The sequence below is a fragment of the Pseudopodoces humilis genome, chromosome 14 (assembly GCF_049639895.1).
Source record: "Pseudopodoces humilis isolate 2021_Gansu_Grassland_sample_001 chromosome 14, ASM4963989v1, whole genome shotgun sequence".
Classification (NCBI taxonomy): Eukaryota; Metazoa; Chordata; class Aves; order Passeriformes; family Paridae; genus Pseudopodoces; species Pseudopodoces humilis.
The window spans coordinates 8,437,250-8,462,952 of NC_142213.1; the positions used below are offsets into that span (position 1 = coordinate 8,437,250).

At 40.6% G+C, this 25,703-nt stretch overlaps 1 protein-coding gene across 2 annotated transcripts in view; it reads left to right on the forward strand.

The window, feature by feature from the left end:
• The first annotated feature begins 2,088 nt into the window (after positions 1 to 2,088).
• Positions 2,089 to 25,703, forward strand: part of CBFB (core-binding factor subunit beta) — a 37,467-nt gene continuing 13,852 nt past the window's right edge. The window contains exons 1-5 of one of the 2 annotated variants that reach the window (XM_014255563.2): positions 2,089 to 2,196; positions 2,413 to 2,499; positions 6,970 to 7,086; positions 20,596 to 20,712; positions 24,830 to 24,956. In XM_014255563.2, coding sequence (XP_014111038.1) covers positions 2,119 to 2,196; positions 2,413 to 2,499; positions 6,970 to 7,086; positions 20,596 to 20,712; positions 24,830 to 24,956 — 526 coding nt within the window. In that variant the 5' untranslated portion in view covers positions 2,089 to 2,118. The remainder of the gene's footprint in view (positions 2,197 to 2,412; positions 2,500 to 6,969; positions 7,087 to 20,595; positions 20,713 to 24,829; positions 24,957 to 25,703) is intronic. The other variant, XM_005526325.3, reaches the window with a different exon arrangement.

Sequence of the window (25,703 nt, forward strand, 5' to 3'; positions counted from 1 at the left end):
TTTTTTTTAATGTTTTATTTTGGGACCTTTTAAATGTGGCTGACATTCATGAAAATTTCACTTAAGGGTTGACATTAATCTAAATGAATCAAGACAATACACAATATTTTATGTTTTCAAGCTCAATGTATTTTCAGGTTGAAAAAACCCTTTTAAAACAGTTCTTTTAATGCTTTTAACTCCTGAATTTACCTATATGTCTGAAATACAGTAACATACCAAAAATCAGAAGATACAGCTTAAACAGATATCTTGAGTTTTCCTGTTGATCAGAAAGGTATTAAGTTTCTCATAGCATATTTTCTACATTTAGAAAAAAAGTCTAAAGTTTTTTTCAGTGAAGTCTGTATACAATTACTTAAGGGTTACAGTTACTTCACTCATTTTTTTATTATTTTGCTCATACTTGATTCAAATTATGTCTTCTGTCTAACCTTAGCATTGCTGGCTTCAATTTGCATGACCGTGTAAAAAGTTAAGATTGTAATATTGAAAGATTAGAAAACCTCATTTCTTTATCAAAATATCTAATACACTCTAATATTTTAATGTTGGCAGTACGTATCATAATATGTCTCTTAGCTCACGCTGCCATCCTTATGATGCTCCAGAGCTTCTAAAAACTGGGGAAGTAGATGCAGGAAAAAAAATCCTAGAATATTGAGTTAGAAGGGACCCGCAAGGAAGACAGAATCCAACTCTCAAAACTGCACAGGACATCCCCAAGAGACACACCATGTGCCTGGGAACATTGTCCAAATGCTTCTTGAACTCTGTCAGGTTTGGTGCTGTCATCCCTTTCTTGGGCAGCCTGTTCCAGTGCCCAACCATCCCCTGGGTGAAGAACCTTTTCCTGACATCCAATTTAAACCTCCCCTGACACAACTTCAGGCCATTTCCTTGGGTTTGGGTCCTGTCATTAATTGCTAGAGATAACAGATAGGTGCTTGCCCCTCCACTTCCCCTCACAAGGAAGTTGTAGACTGCAATGAAGAATCGAGGTATGCAAGAAAAAACAGATTTGGGGCAGGTGATGTATGTCCTGCAGTGCTCTTTGAATTAGCTCTTGTAAAATGCCTGCTCACGAAGAACCAAGAGTTCAGGCTGCTGTGTTTCTAGAATGAAAGCGAACATTTCAAGCACTGGTGCAGCGAAGTGCTGGGTTTTGGTTTTGCTCTAGACTGGCACCACGACTTCAAAGACACCGAGCCACATCCTGCGACGGTGATGGATGCTCCTGCTGCCCTGGGGAACAGGCCCCCGCCTCGCTCGGTGAGGCCGGCCGGGCAGGCGGAGGGACTGACTGCTGCATGCACCGCGTTTGGGGCGGCAGCCAGACAGCGGGCTGGCCCGGGCAGGGGCTCCGCGACCACCCTGGGGCTCCTCCAGCCTTCCCGCTGGCCTGGGGGAGGGAGCCAGACGAGGAGGTGCGAGGGCAGCGATGTCCCTTCCTCCCTGCCCCATCCTCACCGCCACCCTCGAGGCGGGGGGACACGGCGCGGCCACCGCCCGCTCCCCACCGGAACGGGCCGGCGGAGCAGGTGCGGGGTCCCAGCCGTGAGGGGAGCGCTCCCCATCGCCACCGGGGCGCGGGGGGGCGGCCGCTCCCCGCCCGCCGCAGTGCTGGGGCTGCTCCCCTCGCAGCGGGGAGGCGGAAAGCGCCGAGCTGCGGTGACGAGGGGAGCGGTGACGGGGGGAGCGAGCGGAGCCGCGCTGCGGGCGAGCCAGCGCCGGGCCGAGGGACGCGGAGGGGGCTCTGAGTCACCCCTCGCCCGCTTCCCGCCTGGCGGGGCGCATGCGCGGCGGCGGCGGCGGAGTTGTGAATGGCGCGGCTGTTCGCCCGAGTTTACGAGCCGGGAGGAAGTCGGAGGGGAGGGAGCGGGCTGGGGGCGGGAGCGGGCGGCGGCGGCGGCGGCAGCGGCTGCATCGAGCTCCGGCGGCGGCTGCGGCTGCTCTGCGTGCGCCGCGGGAGGAGGAGGGACGGGAGGAGGGAAGGGGGGGCGCCGCCGGCGGGGGCTAACAAAGGGCGAGGCGAGCGCTGGGGCTGGGACAGCGCGGGGCGGGCGGGAGGGAGGGAGGGAAGGAAGGAGGGCAGCCGGCGGCGGCGGCCCCACCACCATGCCGCGGGTTGTTCCCGACCAGCGGAGCAAGTTCGAGAACGAGGAGTTCTTCAGGAAGCTGAGCCGCGAGTGCGAGGTGAGGCGGCGGTGGCGGGGCTCCCCCATCTCTCCCTCCCTCCGGCCGCCGTGGGGAAAGTTTCCGCGGGCCGCGGAGGGGCCGGGGCAGCCCCGCACCTCCCCTCAGCCTCGGCGGGAGCCGAGCCGGCGGCGCGGGGAGGCACAGTCAGTGCGCTCCGCTGCCCCCTTATCGCCGGGATTGGCCCCTCCTGATTGCGCGCCCTGTTCCCCGCAGATTAAATACACCGGCTTCAGGGACCGGCCGCACGAGGAGAGGCAGGCCCGCTTCCAGAACGCCTGCCGCGACGGCCGCTCCGAGATCGTAAGTGGCGCCGCGCTCCCCTCGGGGCCCGCCGGGAGCGGGCTGCGCTTGGCTCGTGAAATAAAAGTTCGGGGAAAGCCGTCGGGCAGCGAACGCTGCGCGGTGCCCAAGCCCAAAGGCTCGGGGCCGGCCGGGACGGGACGGGACGGTGCCTGGGGCCGGTCGGGGCCGCGCCGGGAAGGAGAGTTTTCTTTAAGGAGGGGAATGACATCGGCTGCCTTTCAAACGCCGAGGGAAAGAGGAGATTTTGGTGAACAGGCAGCATTTCTGTCCGCCTTAGGAATAGCGCCTTTTCTCTCGAAGGCGTCGGCTCGCTCCCGAGCGCGGAGAGTGGTTGTCTGGAGCGCCGGGGTGACAGGGAAGGAAGGAAGGAAAACCCCCGGCAGTGAGAACGGGCTGCGCTCCTTCCCTGGGCACGTGCTACAGCTACGAGCTGCTTATTTCAATATTCAGCTGCTTTTTTTTTTTTTTGCTTTGCTTTTTTTGCCTTTTTTTAATATTTTTTTTTCCCTCCGGAAACAGTAGCTTTGAGAAATGAGTAACATTGTTCAGAAAGCGCTAGCTTAAAGTCCTGAGTGGGCTGTTTGATAGATTTGTGAACTAAATCAAAGGCTTTTAAAATTAGGCTTTGAAACTTGCAACTTCAGCTCCGTTTTTCTCATTCATTAAGGTTAGTTACAGACTACTGTCGCCCTCTGAAATAAGAAGTGAGATGAAGTATGGCTTGGAGTAGTCAAGAGCTGACTGTTATTTCCTGGTTTGATTTCTGCTCCGGGTTGCTTCTGTAGGATTAGCACTTCGTAGCATTGTTAAGTTTGTAACTCTTCTATTAAAATGCAGAAGTAACCTCTTTTTCATGTACAGTATATAATGAAAGACAAGGTAAAATTGAAAATAAACCCCGCTTCACCAAGTTTCATTTACGAGCATTCTTTTATTTCACGTGGTATACATACTGCTAGTCAGTTCACAATGAAATTTTTCTTATGCACAGTGCATAAGAATGCACATCCAAAAGTATCCCTAAGTATGCACGTCCAAAATTACTTGAATATCAGTTACTATAACTGATCTTGTTCATTTGCGTTTGTCTGATACGCACTCAAGAACACGGTTACCTTTTACTGAATAACTTTATTTTAGCTGAATCTTATCCCTGGTTGTTATCTCTTGCTTTAGAACCTGTAATATTATTTTACAAGAGGCCCTCTGTAGACAGGTTCTTAATTTTACTTTTTTTTTTTTTTTTTACATTCATTTTTGTTTGTGCAAATTTGCTTCCTTTAAGAAAGCACCAGGGAAACAATGGATAGGTAAGGAAGACATAGTTTGCTGGCATTGAAAGTTCCTGTACAGGTGAAAGTGCATAATATACCTGAATCCCTCCCTAAAAAAACAAAAAGGCCATGCAGCTTATGACTAGCTTTCTAATGCAGCCTATGCAGTTATTTATATAAATGGGAAATTGCTGTAGTTTTACCTTAGTACTTCTGAGCCTGTTGCTGCCTTTTTTTGCCAGAACTTCATCCTTTAGAAGCCACCAGTGATGCATGTTCTACATATTTTCACTCTACTTAATTATAAAACTGGCTCTATATTTCTTCATCTGAAACATCTGGTTTTGTTTTGTGAACAGGGCATGAGTAGTCAGGTTTATTTAGAAATGTAGTGTGTGTAATGACTGATGTTAAAAAGAGCTAGTAATTTTACTTTTTTTTTGGTCTTGAATGTTTTTCCAGACATCAAGGATTTATTCTTTTATCTCCAAAGGGAGCCTTTGCAAATGACCTTACATATTTTGAAGCAGAAAAAAAACCCCAGAGAACAGCTCAGGGATTTAATGTAGAACCGGCAGTAGGTTGTTGGTTACATGTGTCAAATAGCTCTTGATTGAATAAAGGAAATAATTGCCAATATTACTGAGAAGTGACTGTGAAGTGTATTAAATAAGATCCCACGTTTACTGGTAATGCTTTGATAACTTAAATAACCTCACATGTTTGGTTTGCTTTGGAAGGTACTTGTATTTATGTTGTCTGTGTGTGGGTCAGGTTGCCCTTGTACTACCTGATAAGCTTTTCACAAAATTCACGGCATAAATGTCTGATAGCTTTTCAGACTGGATTTTAAAAGGCTCTGCAGATAAAACTAGAGTTTTCTTACTTTCAAGTTTAAAACCAAACTAGTGGTGTGATTCTTTTTAAAATCATAATTGTTTTTTTTAAATTTAACTTGTTTGTTATTTGATGGAAATTAATGGCTTCCATGTAGTCTTGTGTGGTTATTTGCAGGGCTGTTCTCAAGTTTTTCAGTATTGACCTATGATTTGATTTGAGAGGCATGTGGGATGCCTCTTTACCTGGATGGTTTTGTCTCGTCAAAGGGAGGGAACAGGCTTCAAAAATCCAGAGAACAAATATCTACATAGGTTTTTATGTTATATGCGGTGCCTGCCTGACTCTGTGAGGATGTGGAATTTGTGTACTTTTATCTTCTTCTCTTCTCTGATATTTTCCCATTTTTCATGGCCCTGTAGCACACATTGGGGGTGGAAGCAGAAAGGCATGGGCACTTCACTGCCTTGCTGGCTTTCCCAGAAAGCAAGTACGGTCCTTTTTACCTAGTGCCCGAACTGGACTGGTCCACAGGGCTTCAGTGGTTAGCTAGTTTACTCTCAAAGATCTCACTCCTTGATATTTTAAATGTATAAATTAAGGAGTATAGAAACCGTATTTGCTAAAGACGCTTGGAGGTAGAAAAACAGTTCTTGAGCAGACTAAGTGGTGAAGACTCAGAGTCACAAATATTTGGAGATAGGTATAATTTTTTTTGTTGATAGATAAATAGCATCCTTTGCAAAAGTAAAGGGATGATAGAAGGTAGTGAGCCTGATAGTGATGGTCTGCAGTTCTGACAGATTTGATGCCTCCTATTTGTGCAAGTGTATCCTTGATGAAACTTCTGTTACACTGATTGAAACGTTTGTCTTTGCCAACAAATATTAATGCACCAATACAATATTCTTCTGGCATTATTACTAGGGCTGCTTTGTTAATTTTAATCACATTGGAAATGTGCTTATGGGAAACAAAACAAGCAAACAAAAATAACAACAAAAATTTAAAATCTGTTTTTAAGGATAGCCTTTCCTTAAGGAGCCAGAACTGATTGCAGAGCATTAGTCTCCCTTGTTGGAGGGGGAAGAGCCAAGACAAAGCCCTTCTACATTCAAAATGGGGGGTATTAATCCTGTGACAGTGTTGCAGTCCATGACTAGAACCATCTTAAATAACATGTAGCTATAGTGTCACAGCTAGCAGTACAGTTATACCATGAAGTGGCTGAATTCTGGGTTGCTTGAAAGAAATCTGCTTGTTTGGAAATTCCAACTGTTGAAGTAGTAGTTGTATAGCTTTTAAGAAAAACTATATTCTAGGTTAAAAACCATTTAAATCTAAATGATCATTGTAATAAATACAGCCATTTGATTGCAACAAATGATGTTTGACCCTGGGATTTTGATAGGAATGATATGCTGTGAATCTGTATGAGTATTCACATGCTTACAGGACAACATGCTCACCTGTACCAGAGCAGATAAATACTGGGAATCTGACTTCTGCTTGCAAAAATAATTTTTTATTTTGTGTCTAGGAAGTGCTCATCATGGCTAGGAGTTAAGCTATGCAAGCAAATCCAGGGAATTTCTAAAGAAAGCTGAACCCCATTTTCATTTGAAACTGTAGAAAATTGTTTGCGTGAAAGCAATGCAAGCTTTTTCTAATGGGTTTAAGCCCATCCCTTTAATGATTTTACAAAGGGCCGCAGCTGAGAAGAATTCCTACAGTTGCCTTTTCTCACAGACGCAGCATCTGCTGATCTGGGTGTCACTGGTGTCTTAGTGAGGAATGAGGACTTTGTCCTGTGAAGCTTGATTGGACTGTGTATTGATGCTGCATGCCAGTAGACGATAAAATAGGAGTATTTAGGCTTCAGTTAAGTGTCTAGTTGCAAGTAGATTGTGAAAGGAAACAAATCCTTTCCTTTTGAAAAAAGTTGTTCTTAGTAATGGGTCTAAGGAGTTAATTTTCCTTCAGCAGCACTTCTTTTAGAGATATGCAACCTCTTAGAAAAGCATGGGGAGTTTTTAATGTTGCAGGTACTAAGTTGGTGTGGGTATCCAGACAGAACTGAAAGGACAGATTCTAATGTCAGCAAAACTGATTTGAAAGAAGTATTGATTCCATGTTGTATTTTATATCTGAAGCAGCCAATGGCAAATGTTGTCAAAATGGAATCAGATGTTTGTAACTTAATACTTAAGAAAAATGATGAGTGCATGTTTTTGACTTTAAGTATTCTCTATGCTGCCTGGCTTAAGACATAAACTGATGTAAAAATAAATGACTGCCTGCATAATTTATGTAATGTCTTGCTCCCTGATCCTGTTTGTATTGATTTTTCTAAAAGGCTTTTGTGGCCACAGGAACCAATCTGTCTCTCCAGTTTTTTCCGGCCAGCTGGCAGGGGGAGCAGCGACAGACACCTACCCGGGAATATGTCGACTTTGAAAGAGAAGGAGGCAAGGTAAGGAGGTAATTGTTGAAACAGAAAGAAATTTTTTTGTTGTGCTTATGGTCTTACTGGTATGGGCTAAACGTATGATGTGAGATTTCTAATATTTCACATCTCCATGCAGGTAGGTAGTGATGTGAGTACAAGTGAAAGCTGCTAAGATAGAATATTGCTTTGTTTTAAAGCATACTAATGTTTAGGCAAATGGAAGAATTGGGAAACATATGGGCAGTACTGGTGGCTTTGTATTATTTTGAAGATCAGAACTATTTGTGCTGTCACACTATGATAAAATTTTGGGGGACAGTCTAAATTTGGGGTTGTGTAGGTGCTTCTAAATTGGTTCAGAAATTAGACTTTGGCTAATGAATTGTGGTAGACTAATGAAAATTTGCACTTTCAACAGGTTATTTCATTGTGTCTCTGGCTGGTCCAGCAAGCAGTCAGTGTCCTCTGAGAGGAATTAAGCTTTTTCTCAGTTTCACCATCAGCTGTCATACAGAAGCAGCATCGCTTTCAGAATTGATTTCTGAGTCTCTTTTTTCTGAGGTGGTTGTCCCATAGACTGATACTGAAAGCTCAAATTCCCTAGTGACAGTGATGGTTACTGTGAAGCTGGATTAGATTTAAAGTCAGAAACCTTGCTTAGTCTCATCAGAATAAAGTTACTGAAATCACCCACAGCTGGTTTTGTTTTACAGGAAAAACATACCTTTAAAATACAGATGCTGTCTTTTTTCTGTGCTCCTGTAGGTGCTGTGGGACTGATACAAAGATCACTGAATTCAATAGGAGACTTTCTTCAGAACTCTGGGTTTAGACCAGCACTTAAACCCTCATAGATTTTCTGTTTCAGGCTAATTTTTGTGTATTTTTTTTTTATTTTAAAAGCCTTTTAATGGACTGCAAAATCCTTCCTTTTGCCTAACTTTTTTTTACCTACCCTTGTAACAAGAAACAGCTAATGCTACCAAACCTACCAGGCTGGAGGAAATACTTGAAGCATATTCAGGTTTAATGGCATATTGGGTCTTTTAAATGCTGCTAGGTGGAAGATAAATATTTCCTATAGTGGGAAAATTTGATTGGAAGAAAAAAAATTCCTGAGGGCAGTTATGGTATGTGGAATTCAAGTTAATGAGTTTTTTTGGAAAAAAATTGTTTTCCATTTAGTCCTGTGAGGCTTGCAGAAATTTGACAAACTGGGGGAGAAGTGAAGTTGGCTGTCTGGGTACTGACTGCTTTGCAAAGGAAACTGAATTGAATCTGGCTCTTGCTGAAAAATATTGATTCTGGCTCACAATTGAATGAGGAATTTTTCTTGTAATGTGTAAGAAGACTGAAGTCTCTCTTCTTGCCAGTTCAAAACTAATTTTATTTACTCCTATGATTTTTTTTTAACTTTGTTTTCTCTGAATGAATTCTTAAAGTACTGGACTACTTCATCCATTTTCTTGTGTTGTCTTAATCATGTAAGAGCATGGTAGGTATGCTTTATATTAAAATAGAACATGTGCCTCATTAATGAATGCCACTCCTTCTTTTATGTGTGTTTACAGTAAATTCTAGACTGCTTCACTGAAATGTTTAGAAGAATTCCTCTGAACGAGGCTAGAGGTGGACAAACAGATAAATGGGAATAATGTTATGCTCTGGTATGAACAAATCAAAAATTCACTGTTGTAATCAGCCCTTACTTGGTAAATCACACATGAATGCAGGCTTGCTCTGCACAGAATTAAACTTCTCTGAAAATAAGCCACTCCCATGAATGGAGCAAAGGAATGAGCAGAGCTGAGAGAGTGTTTTATGTTATCAACAGAAACAGTTAAGAGTTTCATAGGAATTGTCTGAGATTTTGTTCTCTAGATTTTTGTCATTTGGTTTAATTAAGAGTTCCTTTCACAGGCTTCAGCAGTCTCTTAAAACCATGTGATTTTTGTAGCTCTGTGCAACATTGTTTTATGAGCTTTGATTCTTGAGGCAGTGCATAATGTGTGTTTGTTCATCACTGGATTTATGCCAGCAAGGCATGTTTTTAATTATATGAATAAAAAAAGGCTATGGGGGAAGCTGTCAGTTAATAATTATCTTAGGCATTAGTTTGAGATCTAGAATGTAGATAAACTTACCAACATTAGAATATTTTTATTCTGGAATTCTGCTTTGGTGTTTGGCTAAACAATGATGGCCCGGAATAGTTTATCCAGATTTCAAGTATGTTACTATTATGCTAAAGCAGTTTTGTACACAGATTGACAAAGCTACCAATGCAGCATCTGCCAGAACTGCTGCTTAAATGTTGAATTTTAGAAAGAGCAACACTCTTGTGAAAGTTTGGATTCTGCAAATACATACTTCATAGGCTTGAGGTTTTTCAATCTGGTATTTCTTAACTGAGGGTTTTTTTTTTATATGCTTAATTTGCCTTTTAATTTGATGCATCTGATGTTCACAATGGGTGGGTAGGCCTCTGGTGGATACCCTGTCTTCATTAATCCAAGAATTGGATGGCTCTGTGTATGCTTAATGTTTCTACTAATTTTAAACTCAAGTTGAACTTTTTTTTTTTCAAGATAGCTTTAACATTCTGTGCTATCTATGACCTGCAGCAAATTTAATTGTGTATTAGAGCAATTTTTCAGGTTTGTCATAGCAGAAGAAAAAGCAGCACTAAAAATAGGTCCCTAGGTCGTAAAAATGATAGAACATTGTATTTCATTGTGATTGTGGGTGTGTGTGGGGTGTGTCAGGTGCAGTGTGCGTCCTGTTTCTGGGGAGCTGAACCATATCAAGGCTTTCTGTTCCTCTGTGTTGTCAGCTAATGTGCAGGGCTTTTTTTGTTGGTAAAGAATAAATGAATAGATGTTAAGAAATTGAAAGATAGGCAGTGTAGTAGTCTGATGCATTGCCTGAAATATTGGATAATCAAACCTTGCAGCTAAATGGAGAGCTTTATTTTCACTTTGGTTTTCTGGTATCATTAATGACTTAGGCTAGTTTTATTGTGATTAATGAGGTTGTGTATTTTTTATTTCAGTTTTGTACTGATGACGTAGGAACTTAAGGCTGAGCTGTGTATGGACTTCAGTGATTCTTAAAATCTATTCTTTTTCAAAGTCCCTTTCTTTTGTTAAGAACTGTGTGGTCAACTTTCTTTACATGATTCATTTTGTATACTTCTTAGAGTAAGATAATGTTATTCAAGATGTTTCTGTAGCTCCACTCTTTCTTACTTGAAAGAACATTAGTTTTCAGATATTCTTTTTTACTGTTTAAATACCAGTCACTGATGAAGTCTGTGAAGTTGTTACAATACAATTCTGTATCTCATTCTAATGCAGCTTTACTTCCTGTCTGTTCTTTGGTGGCAGCTGCTTGTAAACCAGAGTCTTCCTTCTTGCTCTAATACGCTGTGAACTCCGCAGCTTTGGAGGAAAGCACATCAGACACGACTTAAATTGATTCAGAGTGCCTGCTGTGCCACATGTGATGTAGCCAGGATTTCTACTCATTAACCATTAACGTTGTTCTAGCCATAACTAAAAGTTTTCAGTTTTCTTCCTAAAGATGCTGAGTTTCTACTTCCACAGTTTTTTGTCATAACTGGATTTTTATTTTGCTCCAGGTTCGTGTTAACTGTTTAGATGAATATTAAAAAAGAGCAAATCTTTGTTGTGCTGCAGGTGTTACAGCAGAAACAGAAGTCTAATGAGAAGTAGTTTTTATTAAAATACAACACCTATTCAAATGGCAGCCAATAGAACCAGCTTTCCACTTTTCCCGAGCAGCCTTAAACAATTGTTATGCTCTGACTCATACCTTTTGGGATTGTGATGACCCCAGAGATTCTGTGAGGAGCAGCAGGTGGTCAGTGAAGGGACATCAGCGGGACTGTCAGTGTGCTCAGAGCCTTCAAGGTACTTTTGCCTGCTCCAGCCAAGGGAAGTGGTGTTGTCCTGATGAAACCCACATCGCTGTTGATGCTTTTGATCTTTCTCAGACTTTTCTGTGAGCTGTAAACAAGGAGGTCAGGGTGTGGTTATTCTCACAGCAGACAAATGGGTTTGGTGGTGTATCCAGTTTGTACCCAGCCTGGCCAAACAGCTTGATTTTTTTCTTTTTTCCATTGGAGTTGCTTGGTGGGAGTCCTGCAAAGGCTTGGTGGATAAGAAGAAGCCACTTTTCTTGATGATACACAGGATCATCTATATGGTTTGGAAAAAAAACCTGGTTTTCTATAGATGCTTGTGATTCTAGAATTTATTACTGTGTTTGTGCTTAAGAGTCCTTTAGCTGGCAGAGACTTCTCAGTTTCTTTTTCTTTCTAGTCTTTTTTTTTTTTTTTTTTCCCAGCAGCATCCTTTGTTTCTGCTCCTAAACCCATTTTTGCTTTAGAGGAGAGTAAAACTTTTTTCTCTTCTTTTGTCTAGATACCTGAAAGCATTCTTCATTATGACCTGCAGTTGCATAGAGGAGAGCTGTTTAATCCAAACTCAATTTGAAGCCACAGTCATAGTGTACCTGTGCTTATTCACTTTACCTCCCAATGAGGAGATGCCTCAGTGTGCATAGCTTCATACACTATGAACAGTTAGGAATTTGGATTTTGGGAAATCTTTAGAGGATGTAGACTGGACACGTTGTCCTGGCAGGCAGCCACTGGCTGGGTTTGGACAGTTGTTCCTGCAGAGTGATTTATCATCGGGTGCCCTCCGCCACTGGAGCGTGAGTCACCCCAGGCACCTCTCATGTGACAAGGATGCACAGCCTTTCCCCCAGAATCCTTTCACCCCTGGTCCTCCAGATACTTTTGTGACTGCCCACAGCCTCGTCCCTGCGTCTCAGTGCAGGCAGTGACAGTGCCATTTTGAAACAATGCTTGGGAGCAGTACTTGCAGCACGGCTGTGGAAGTACTTAAGGTCTGCTGTCAGCAAACCTGCTTCTGCTTAGCTTTTATTGTGTATTCTAAAAGCAGTTATTCAGTCATACTACCTTGAACTCTTTCCAGTGGCTTAAATGCACTCGTTGGAGTTGTATAGGCAAGATTTCAAGTATACCCATGTCATCATCCTAAAGTTTCCCAGAAGAGGAACAAAATTGGAGTTAGTGAGCTAAATTTTGCATTTGGGAAGCAGCTATATATAAGGACAGATGAGTGCTGTGTGGATGAAAGCAGTACTTGAGATCTCTGCAGCATAGATGCTGGAAAAAATCCAGACATTTGGATTGTTGAATTCTCTTGTTTGCATATCAGTAGCCACTTACTAAGCAAAGTTGCTGATATTATACTTCTCTTATAAATGAATAAGAAGAGAGTCATTGTTGAGAACGTCTGCTTCTTTCTGAAAATCACTTAATAATTCATATTAAAAATAAGAAAAATTCAATAAGATGATGAAACATTTGCTTCAATAAACTGTTGTTTTTCTGAAAGTTACTGAAATGGTTCTTCAAGCTTTATTGTCCAAAGCACAAGTAATAAAATGAGCTCATTAGCTTGCGTAATTACAAGTTTGATGTTACTCTGTTAAAGAAAATTTCCAGTCATTGCTAAGGATGTTCTCTGCAGAAGCGGATAGTTTTCTACAGAATAATTATGATACTATGAAATTTTATTGAATGATGAAAGCTGAATAATTGTTATAGTATACAAAAGACAAAAATCTGCTCATTGTTTTAAGCCTTGATGCAGCACTACTTGTTGAGCAAATGTTTGAACAGTTTTTCCAGACTTGAATCCTGCTTAAGGGGAAGGGTGAGGCTGTTGGAGTGCTCAAGAAGATAATGAAAGCCAAAGGGGTAGAAGAAGCAGCTTTTCTTGCCCTACTCTTGTTTGGGTCAGTTTCTGGATGTTTTTATTAGTTGCTTGCCCATATTGTTAAAATTGAGTAATTTCTTTTTTTATAGAGTTAAGTATATTTGCAAAATTATATGTTTTAAATTTTCAGTCCAAAAGTAGAGGATTAGTGGGCTGTTTATTTGCATCCAGGTAGTGTTTTGTGAAGTGATGTGTTTTAGATAAACATCTTTTTCTAATCCTCTGTTGCAGTTGCTAATTGTAACTGCTTTTTGAATTGCTATGTGAATTTCTGAAAGCCTGAAAAGAACAAATTTCACAACCAATTTTAAAATTTGTCTGGAAAATATTCTGTCAGCCTGGCAGAAAAATGTGTCTGTTAGTTACTGGGTTTGTGAGCAGAAGCACGCTTGTGTACTTGGAGCAGCAAAACCAGCAGCAATCTCCTGGCAATATTTTACTGCAAAATTTTTATTTTTTTTTAATTGTTGCAAGAAAAAATGTGTCTTTTTTAAATGCATGCCCTTTCCATTAAAAGGGAGCATAGGTTTAAAATCCAGCCATCCTTCTCATGTAGAATCTAGTATAAAGATAGGCTGATAAAAGACCCTGTAAAGTTTCACAGGGGAAAACCCCGGCATGTATTTGCCTTTCAGATTTTTCTTGTTATGCTCCTTGCATTTTTGTTGATTTTCAGTTCTAGCTCTGTGGTTGCTTTTGTCTTTTGAAGGCAAATGGATAGAGCCTGAGCATGAGATTCATTTCTCTTTGGGAGGAATTAGTCCCTTCTCTAGTGACAATGTGAAAACTAGAAGCTGTCTACTTTGTGCTTTGTATTGGGGTTTTTTTTGGTCGTTTTGGTCAAGTCTGGTTCATGTTTTCAATGATCTGGTTCGTGCTTAGTTGAAAAATTGCAGTATTTTGGAATGATAAACTGTATCTGGAGACTTGGTTATTAGATGATGAGTATAATTTCTGTGCAGTAGTCATTTAGTATTTTTGTATGTAGGCTTCTAAGCGCAAGTACTGACCAGTGATCTTAATGGAATAAAATGCTCCACAGATTTTAATCACATTTGTTCTGACATCCTTACTGCTTCGTATCTGTTCTTAGTTATGGACTTGGCTTTTATTTAAGTGAAATAGCAACCTGCATAATTTAATGAAACATCGATCTGCTTTCGAAAAGGAGTCATGATTACATAGTTGAGCTAACTACGCAGAAAAAACCTAACAAATGCAACCAACCAAAAAACCATAAAAATACCAGGTTTTCTACGAGGGGACTTTTAAATTCTCACTCTCCAGTAAGGTTAGGAAAATTCTTCAGCTATTCCTTTTTTTGATGTTTTAGAAACCCAACCCCCCCTTCACTGTAGTATTTCAGTAGTACACAAAGCATGTTAAGAGAGGTTTTGTCACAGCTCTTTTATTACTTACAAAGATATTTTTAGAATGAGTCTGTACGTGGATATTTCTGCTACTTAGAATTGTTAAAATGGATTATGTTGCATCTCGGTGTTTACTGATGCTTGTAGTAGAACCTGGTGACTTACATTACTTTAAAATTGAACAAGTTATAATATCTGACCATCAGGCTTTGCTAGGAAGTTGAAAATTGTAGTATTTTTCCGAGGTGTTTTTCTAGCTGTGAATTGGAGTGCATTCTTCCCTTAGCTGCAAATGAATTGTCTCTGTGTGATCACAAGGAAGCAGAGCTGGAGGAGCAGGTCCCAGGCAGAGAAATGGTGGTGCTGGGCCCAAGGAGGGGTCCCTGGGCAGCGCTGTCCCAGGAGTCCCACCTTGGCAGCCCCACAGGAAACAGCAAGGGCCTGTTGGTGGTGGTGTGGTACAGCTGTGCCATAGGTGCCACCCTTGAGGAACTTGAAGCTGTATTCATCTTGAAGGCCACAATTGGGTCATCTATGCACAAGTGTTTAGGAAAGGCTCTTGTTCGGTCAGAAAGTATCAATTTCCATACATTTTTGCAGAAGAGTGTAATGTTTGAATTTTAACAAAACCTAGTTCTCATATAATGGTAGAAATTCCTACATGTAGCTTTAAAAATAGAAGACATTTTCTTTGTGTGTTTGAAGAAAGAATAATGTTTTGAGGGATAAGACAGAAGGATTGATCCAAATGAAAAGCACTAAAAAGTCTTATTTCACTCATAGTCACTTTTTAAATTAGATTATTTTCAGCTGTTTCTACTTATGTTTCATTCCAGTTTAAATTGTGTTACAAGGTTAGTGTATGGGAATGAAACTTAAGAAGTCAGATAAATGCTGTAAACTCTGTTCATGACTTGGTTGCTTGTCATTAGTTTCTTTTGAACTAATGATCAATATCTGAAAGAGTATGTGAAGCCTTGCATGAAGTTACCAGCTTTTGCTGTGACTTCAGTTGTTGTTACACTAATGAAGTTACTATTCTGTTTCATTCCCCAAATAGTTGAGGATTTTAGTGTGTAAGCTCTGTTGCAAAGTTTTAGAAAAGTTTTTTTTTTTTTTTTTTGTTGCATTTCATAGATTGCTTCCTCTTTGAAACCCAGGCTATCTGTGATATGAGTCTTTGTATTTTGGGGGCGAATACAGGAATGGAACTGATGCAACTTTATATTTCAGAGCAGTTGTGGCACATCTCTGTGACAAGATTTTGCAGCATCTTATTTATGAAACTGTGTATATAACCATATGCTGTTGCTATTAAAGGAAACAGTTGAATACATAATTTCTCGCTGGAACATTTTGTACAGGTTGTTTCTTTTCACTTGCTAGTGTATACAGATAATGTTGAGAAGCTGAAATAATGAGGCTATCCTTACCCGATTTAACAGTGTGGAGTAAGGTTCGAAGCTGCTTCTTTCTTAGTGGTCAGTGTTTCTCATGAAATCTCCAGGGAGACTGCTTTTTAAGTATTTAAAAAATGGGGTATGATTCAGGGGAAGGTGGGATCAGAAGTGGGATGGATGGATGGACGGACGGGGCTCGCTATGAATGGACATGTGTGTGCGTGATGAGGCAGAGGGTGAGTCAGAACTGAGCCTCTTCTGAAAGAATGCATTTTGCTCCAGTGTGCTGGGAAAATGAAAACGGGAGGGAGGGGACTGCACCACTTCACTGGGGACTGGCGTTTCCTGGGGGGTGAAGTTGATCTCCTCGGTGGTGCTGGCTGTTGTGAGCCTGCTGATTCATTAGTGGGTGGGTGGTGAGAGCTGTGTGTGAGCACTGGGGGAGGAAATGACTCGGTTGCTGTAGGGAGAAGGAGCATTTTCTGTAACTGCAGGATGTGTGGATGGAGCACACAGATAGCATACCTCCAGCAGATCAGTTAAATACCCTGCTGTTGGGAGATAAGGGTTTACTAGATGACTAAAATAGGATGCGAAACTGAGGTTTTTTGTCTTGTGCTAGAATACGGTAGCTTTTTAAAAAGTAATTAAGAATTGTCCTCTATTTAAACAGTTTGGGTTTTAAAGTATGAATGAATGGTGTTAAAGGAGCCATGTCCCTACCTGTTCTTAACAACAGAGATAACTCCCAGTTAATTGGAGTTGGAGGAGAGGGTTGCTCATTTAAATGCAGATGAAAAGAAATAACAGATTAGTCAAAAGAATACAAAAGGGAAGGTGAGATATACTATTCAACAACTATATGTTGAAGGTGTGGCACGGAGGTCTTTGAGAACAAGCCAGCAGGGAGGCCAAGGAGGCACAAACACTGCTCAACAGCTTAGAGCCCACCTAAGCCTATTCATGCAGCACCTTCTCAAGTTTGTGTATTTACGGTGCTGTTTGTCCTCTGTCCAGATAATCTGCCGGGAGTTAAGAATGTTTGTTCTTGCTGCTTGTTCAGTCAGCAAGCAGAATATTTGTTCTAATACTAAAAGCCTGTTTCAAACATAAAGGTAGCATGTCTGTGTTTCTCATTTAAAAATTCTAGTGCTACTTTGATCTGTAGTAGGAGTTTGAAATTGAAGATTTCATCTGAGATGAAATTAGTTCTGTAATAGCCACCTGAACAAAAATTCAACTGCTTTAAACTAGTAAAAATTGCATATTACAGTTTACCTAGGTCTCCTTGTCTAACAAAGCTTTGGCTCTGCCAGTGTGTGGGAAATAAGGGTGCAAAATGAGAGAGAACTTAGTCTCACCTTCAACATGCATACAAAGATTCTTAAGTTAGTTACACAACTGTCCACTGTCAGTGGCAGAAAAGCCATGCTTCCTTTGGTTTATAGGATAGACTGTATTTTGAAAAGAGGCTGCTGCATAATTTAGTTTTTCATTTTGTATGTCCCTATGCTGGTGTTTTTTTATGTAGCATTAAATTTATCCACTGAATATGAATTTGGTAATTGCCTGACTTCCAACCTCTCCTCCTTCCTTCTGTTCTGTAGTGCTTTCACCTGTCTCTTGACTTTTACATCACCAGCTGCCAGACATTATTATGAAAAGTACCCAGAGGTGTGTGGAGGATTTATAAAATGATTTAAATGCAGGTAATCTGGGGTTGGCAATAAAACCTTAAAAGAGTTGTTCTAACAAAGACATGCTTTTATCTACTTCTATGCTATTAGCGAGCGGGGGAATTTTGGTTCTTTTTAGAAATAATGCAGCTTTTGCCCTTGGTCTCCTAGCATGACTGTCTTGATGCAATTTTTAGAGGAGACAATTCAGAAATTTTTTGGAAGACCACTTTGCTGGATTTTGAGGTGCCATAATAGATAATGTGTTCACAGACAGAGCAGTAATTTATTAATAATTCTGTTAAGTTCAGAAGTTGAAAGGGAACCAGCATGGCTTTATCTGAAAAGAAGGAAATATGTGGTTAAACGTTTTTGGCTATAATCTTAGGTGGTTTCCATTTTCCTGAAAGAGGAGAGGGGGGAAAAGAAGTTTAAATTCCTTTCTCTAAAATAAATTAAAAAGTACCATTATGCATTATTGTGTTTTAATGAGAGAAAAGTTCCTGCATAAGCTCGTGGGGTTTCAAGATGAATGATTTCTATGTTTGAATGACTATGTGGTAATTTCAAAAATCGGAGTATCTTGAGAAGGAATTCATGCTTTCAGAAGTGAAAAATGTTTGTTTATCAGAGTTTTGAAGACCTCCTGAATCCAGTGGTGTCAGGCTTCCAGGGCTCTGATTCAGGAGCAAGGGCAGACTACTTTATCTGGAAAGGTCAGGCTTCATGCCAGAGGTTCCCAAGCTGCTGTGTCAGCAGCTCAGCTGTTGGCCAGCGTGCTCAGGGCAGATTGTAGGAATCAAGAATCACATCAGCTCTGTCAACTTGTTTCACTTTGACTTCTGAAGACCTTCACAGAATTTGCAGCGCTGCTTGGGCATGAGGCATTAGAAGGATTGAGCAGCTGTGTGAGTTGGCTGCTGTTTGCACCAAGGCAGGAAGTTTGTGTGTAAGGCACTGGCAGCTGCAGTGACCAAGGCAGTTGAACGGCCACTGAAATGGCAGTATAATTTTCCTTATCAAAGAAACAAACAAAAAGTATTCCTGGACAGCTTGGAAAGCTGGGTTTTGTAATCTGTGGGAAGGCCTATGTAACTTTTGATGTCCCAGGCTGCTGTTGTGGGTCAGAAGGATAGGGGAGGTTGAGTGAGAGGTAAATCCTAAATGAAGATCAGCACAGTTTGTTTGCTCAGTTTGTTTGCTCCTGCAAAACATAACCAGCATTAGAGTATGGGCTTTTTTGTCTTTACAGACCCATGGTTAGTTTATACTACCTTCCCCTTTTGAATTACTCTTCATTTGCCTTAGAAGAGAATGATAGTTTTAACTGTGACTTTTAAGAGTGACTGTTTTAACTGTCTTGTACTTCTCAACTCATTAAATACATCTATTAAATGGATGCTGCATCTTCCTTTGTTTGTTTCTTATGGGATGAATGGGTGAAGACTGTTCTGATAGGGCTGCAGTGTATTTTGTATGTTTGAAATGTTTAATCTTGAAGTGAGAGCTGTGGGAAGTGGTTTCCTGGTAGTCCACATCTCACTCATGCTGGTTCTGACACCTCTGCTCGCAGACGCTGTTGGCTGGTAGATGTGTCTGGTGTGCTGTCCCACGCCAGGTTGGGGTGTGATGACTCTCTCAGATGGGCTGAGTGCAGGCACAGAAAACCAGGCTGTGCTCTTAGCAGAGACCCTGCAGTACAAGTGCTGGTGGGAAGAAGATAAGCTCAAACAAATAACATTTATTGCCTCATTATTGAGCTGCTGCATGTTGTACTAATTAAAAGGTCTAAAGCTGTGTCACTTCATACCAAAGTGTGATAAGTTGTAAAAATCAGGCTTGGAGATCAAATGTTTGTTTTCTTTGGCAAATAACATTACTTGTTTGTCAGTTTGATTCATGTTATTTGTTCCCTTTTCTGCACTCATGGGTTGCCTTTCATGTTGTTCAGTGCTTAATTCTGCCAGCACAGCCTGTGCATGAGGGGGGCTTCCCTTCCTCTGTGCCTCATGCTTCTCAAGCCCTTTCTTTATTTGCTTGAGTGACCTTAGCTGGTAAGTGTGGAACTGAGCAAGTAGGCACAGTGGGAGCGCTTTGAAATGCGTTATAGTGCTAAACATCAATTACGCTTTGATGAGGATTTGTCAGAGGATTAATTTAGAACTGTTAGAGGAGGTGCTGTCTGAAAGTTCCCCTACCTAGCTGAGCCTGAGCTGCTCCTGAAGGCTGAGAAAACTCAAATGGATTTGGAATGTCTAAGCAGTCTTTCAATCTGAAGTGGGTGCAGGCGTGTGTGCAGGTTTCCCTCTCTGGTGATTCAACACAGGCAAACTCCTGTTCCATGAGAGGTTTTGACTTGCCAAGTAGGCTGAAATAACTACTGAGTGTTGATTTTTAATTTTCTTTTTCCTTTTCTGTATAACTCAGTTAATTTTGCTGTGACCCTTTATTTTGCTTAAGACTGATGTCATTAAGTATAACATGTCAAACTCATTTAGTGTTGTATTTGATTCTTTCTAAGTTGCCTTGTGACATCACTGTATTGTGTACTGTTATCTAGATGCAGGGCCTTAAGATCACGCATTATTCCGTGCTGCAGCACAAGGCATGGTGCATATTGGTGCTGTACTTGGGTTTTCATCAGCTGGTGTTGCTTGTTTCGGAAAGTCTAGCACACATGCTAGAATTGACACAGGAAGACTTCTTTATTTTTAGCACAATGTGTATATCATGTATTTTAGTGAGCTCTGAGGAGTTTTTAAATTTGAGGAGGACTGAAACCAGTGCTTGGTCTTTGTTGAAATCACTCATTTATTGGGATAAAATACAGTGTTTTTTGGGAGTAGGAAGGAGTGTGCTTGTTTAACTATTTAGATGTGCTTTCGGATCCTCCCTGACTGGCAGCATGCCACTTCCTTTGTGACACAGAGGTAAGCTGACAAGAAAAACTCTTAGTTTAACAGCAGCAGTAAGAATTCTAGCTAAATCCTGGTGCACGCCAGTTTGTAAAATGAGAACACAGCTTAAATTTATTCCATCCAGTACAGTAGGCAAAAGTTAAAGCACTCACTTGATTAAAATGAGTTCTTGGAGAGGAAGCAGTAGAAGCTGTTAAATGGAGTCTCATGTTACCAGCTGGTTTGGATGTTCTTCTAAGAATACATATAGGAGCTTCCTGGATTAGTATTTTCATTGTGCAGACACATGTGTAAGAGCTTGCAAATTCATAGCATATGTTTTGCTTTTATTCCAGGTGTACTTGAAGGCACCTATGATTCTCAATGGTGTCTGTGTAATCTGGAAAGGCTGGATAGATCTACAGAGACTGGATGGTATGGGCTGCCTGGAATTTGATGAAGAGCGAGCGCAGGTAAGACAATCTGCCCTTGGCTACTTACGTATTTGTTTATTCTTCTGGAGGAAAACACAGTTTTTGCCTTCACTTTGAGTACAAACTCCAAAAAAAACTTACAGTATGGAAGTTCAGAAATATGTGGTTGTAGCAAAACACTAGTTTAGCTACATTAGGTCAAAATGTTAGGGGCAGGAATAATTTGTAATTTACAACTTTGAGTGATTTTGCACCGTTACCATGCTGCAGAGTAATAAAGTATTTTAAAACTTTGATTCTTCCAAAATACCAAGAGCAATCCTCTGTTGTGCTTTGCCTCTCCCTAACTTAAGAAACTAATTTGCACATTAATGAGGTGATGTTAATGTGACAATGTTTGGGATTAAATCGAAACACTTTGTGCCTAGAAAGAGAGAATAGTCCTGCCACCCTTCGTGAATCCATAAGAAAAGACGTAGACCAAAGCTTTTATTTGAAATCCACTCTTTGCTGTGCATTCACTTCTTGCAAAGCTGTGTCAGTGACTTGAGTGAGCTCAGTTCCAGCTGCAGCAGGGTCAGTGCTGTGGATTAGGAGGCCTTCAGGCTGTAATGCCTTACACAGCCAGGAGAAGTGTATAGCCCTGAAATCCCAAGATTCTTAATCTATTGTTAGTGAGTTTGATACTTAATGTTAAGTAACAGGACTTCTGTACTGAGAGCAGGCTGATGGGAACATGGACTCAGGAGGAGACAATGTCTCCCCTTCCAAAACTGGAGAGTGCCTGAAGAAAGTGGGCACCCTTCCAGAAAGGAGAGGGGTCATGTGACTTGTGGGTTTAATTTTCCTCTTCCTAATTTCCCAAGAAATGTTTTTGCAAGTGCTTGGATTACTTTAGTTTCCCAATGTGTATATGCTGTCTTAACAACACTTAACAATTCCCTTTTGTTGTCTTCAGAAAGTGTTTTGTGCACTGGGGTTGTGATTTACTCTTTGTTTGTGTGAGGGGATGGGTGCATGCTCTCAGGTGTCAGCGCTTTCTTGAGTAGTGAGTACAGGGTGCTGAGCTGGAGGTGTTTCACTGTGTGCATCTACAGAGGTGTTTGCACTCAGTTACAGGTGTGTAACTTGCTTTTAGTTTGTGATTTTTCACGACTCTGAGGTCATCAGTGGTTGTTCTATTTGCTACAATAGTGGTACCTAAGGGTGCCCCATGTCATAAAGAACTATACAGACACAGGAGTGTCTGCACCCTTACATGTATTAGCTGTAAACATTTGGGCCATCTTTTATATTCTTCAGTTTCCTTTTTCCTGTATCTGTCACTCTGCTTCCCTGTTTAAAACTTTTGTAATATTGCCAGTGGCGGTTGACTGAACTGCTGACTTTGATCCCAAAGTAAAACGGATGTCAGAGGGGGCTCAAGTGCCTCATGCAGTATTGCCTGTGTACCCACCGTCCTTTGTAAGAGGTCCAGCTGCTCTTCACACCCCCCCTCATTTTTTGGAAGGTTGTCTTAAGCAAATGTAGTGCTCTTGCATTTTCCTCTCTCTTACCACTTCATACTAATGCTGATCAAATAAAATTTTTCTTTGCTGTCATTCTTTGGAAAACATACTACCCTTTACCAGGTCAACAAATACTTTAGGAAAAGAATCCACATGTGTTGACATTGAGGTATTTTAATTGTACCTGTTAAGCTACTATTTTTTTCCATTTAATCCACAGCCTTTCCATGTCTTGCTGCTAAGTGATCTTACTTTTTATTACTGAAAGCCCTGGTTCCCCTGCTTGCTCAGACTTTGATGGACCAACATACACAAAGTTGTACATACATGCTTGAATAGCTTTCCTCTTTGAGGCTGAAATTTCCCTGGATTTGATATTTGAGTGTCTTTAAGAGACTGTTTCTGTCTTCAGTACTTTTCACCTTTTCTGTAGTAGAGCATTTTGCTATCTCACCAAGTCCTTTCCTACTGTGCTGCTGTGAAGATTTGTGTATAAGTGTGGGTGTGTGTAAGCTTCTCTTTTTTAAATTTTAATTTTATTCTGGACTGAGAGGTTTAATTTTGTTCTGTTGTCATATTGATTGCTTGTTCTGTTGCTCATGTTTTGCTTATTCTTATTTTTCTTTGTAAATTCATACCAGGAACATTTTTATAGAATGAAACAAAGATGTATAAATTATTTGGTCTCATACAGCTGAATTTACTAGGTAGAATTGAGTGACATGTTAAAAAAAATTCTTAAATTTCTGTTGTATTAGATTGAGTTGTTGGTTGATTTGTTATAATGTATCACCAAGAGCAGAACAGAATTTTGTTTTGCTAAGAAAAAGTTCTGGTGCTCTTATCCCCTTTCTCAGATATGAGCAAACCAGTGTTTCAGCTGTCAACACATCTTCATTCTGGATGTCGACATACTGATTTTTTTCCCATGGATTTCTAATTTAGTTTCTCTTGGTTATGACCATTTCTTTAAAGTATTTCGTCCAAGGCTGTATGTCAGCCTTTTATTTCATGACCGCTCTAAATGATGATAAAATGCAAAAACCTTTGATTAAAAACCAGAATCTTCTATTTAAGTCTGATTTTAAAAAGAGGGTAATAAAGACATACGTGTCTTTTGTAAACTAGAGCTAAGGCAGCTTTTCTGGAGTCATCCGGGAGACGAGCTTATGTTTTCTCTCTAACCTTCTGCATTATTAAGAACAAACTTCCTTTCCACTCTCTGACCCTGGTTTCTATGCCTTGTATGAACATTAAAATGGCTATAAAGGGCAAAATTCTAATCTTAAAAAAAATATATGGTGTTAAAGTATTATCTTGTTGGCAGCTTTAAACACTGCACACGCGTCCCCAGAAAGCGACGGCGCGAGGCAGAGGCTGGGATTGGCAGCTGTTTGTGTTTCCCTGCCTTGGGCCACAAGGGAGCCCCTTCCCATCATTTCACAGAGCAGCTCCAGGGCCTGCCTTTGTGCCCATGGCAAAAAAGGCAATTTAACATGTTCTCAGGCTGGGGATGCTTTATCTTAAACTGAAAAATTTATGCACTCAGTCCCCAGGTATATTAAAACTTAGTTATGCTCTCTACATGTTTATGTCCTCTAACAGTCAAGGTCAGCTTTTTTTTAAAATTAGCAACTTTAAAATAACATTTGCATGTATGTGGGTATTATAAGCAGAATTAGTAGCAATTACAATTGAAGAGCTGGAAGGAGGGAGAATCAATACAGTTTATCCCTTCCTGGTTTGTGGAGCCTCTTCAGATAGGACTCTTCAATTCTGAAAATTTTTAAATTCTGATGGGGAGCAGTAAATGTGTTAAAAGGTCTCTTTAAGAAAAATAACTTCTAAACTGATTAATAATGGCTCCACATGTTACTAGCACTTTATTTAAGACATTTTCTAATAGAAAATATAGTTTGAAGGATTTTTTTTTTCTTGAGTGTTAGTTTATTAAATCTGTTTCTGTGCCTAAGTCATTGTTGAAAATAAGCAGAAGGGCTGTTGAAAACCTGCAGGTTTCTCCTCCATTGTATGGAAATGTGTGCAAATTGGTGGAGGAATAATTTCTGCTTTGCACTTTCCTAAATTCCATCTAAATTTAAATAATATAAATGATACACAAGTATTAAGAATGTTCATACTGATGCACCTGCAGAAGCTTTTGAAAAAATGAAGGATTTCTTTGGATTGTAACTTCCATAATACTTACTTTTAAATGCAAGAGAATTAAATTACCACGGTTTGTATAGTGATGCTAGTGGACTCTGTCTAGTTATACCTGTGAATACTTTAAAATGGCTTTTATAAGAAGAATAAAATTTGTTGCCTTTTACATAGAACTTCTGAGAATTCCTAGCCTTAAAAAAACCCCAGCAGCATTTAAACTACTTTAGAGCAGCAGCTCTCCTTTGAAAATATATTTTAGGAGTATCTGCATTGCAGCTTTGGTTATCTCCTATTGCTGTAGTGAAGGTGAGTAATATTTCATTAACCTGTATTGACATTTGCTGGAACTCGCCTGTATTCTAGCAGGTTCTGCAGGACATACTTGACTTTGCTGCCAAGGGATAGTTGATATCCAAAAGAAAAGTGGTTTGGTAGAAATGAGAGTCACCTTTTGTGTCACTCTGTGTCATCTGCTTTGGTAGCAGGAGGATGCATTGGCACAACAAGCCTTTGAAGAGGCTCGACGAAGAACTCGTGAATTCGAGGATAGAGACCGGTCTCATCGGGAGGAAATGGAGGTGAGGGTTTCACAGCTGCTGTCAGTAACTGGTTAGTACTTTCCCAAAACTTTAGATTGTTTCATTTATTTGTCTGTTTGTACAATGTCGTGTATTTTGTTTGTTCAGTGCTGTTATATAAAAATTGCAAAATGCATTGTTTTTTACTCTTGTAAAATGGATTTCAAGTTTTTAAAGTTTTGATAAGAATTCTCTGATCGTGTACCTTTTTTCCTTTCTGTAGATGATCTTTTCTGTGAGTACTTAAGCTGTAAATACATTTATTCACAGTGCCACTTCTCTCTGAAATGATACTTCGATAGCTGAGAGAGGGACCTTTTGCCTCGTGCATTTCTCATGAACACAGAAAAGGCTTTGGGAGCTGCGGGGGCACAATTTTGGAGCTTTTTTCCCTATGTTGTGGGAAAAATTACCAGCCAATTTAATCAGATGCCACAGTCTGCTTTCTTGTACAGGCTAGTTTTACTGTCTTCTCACCTTTTTCTTACTGGTGGGAAGTCTCACTCCTTTTCTTCACTGGTTTAGTTTCCCTGTCTTGTTCTTTGCTTCTTCAGGGCCCCACAGTCTTGAATCTTGTTCTTTCTTGATGAAAGCAGAAATTACTGGGATTGAGAAAAGAAGAGCCAGGAAAGGGAATGGAAACCAGCTGCTCTGAGATGTCAGAAAGGCAAGAGCTGTAAGAGGACAAGTAATAATACATAAGGAGAGTTGGCAAGTTAAGGCAGGCTGCAGGTCAGGAGAGAATAGGGAGAACACAGAAAGCCTTTGAATTTCTTTC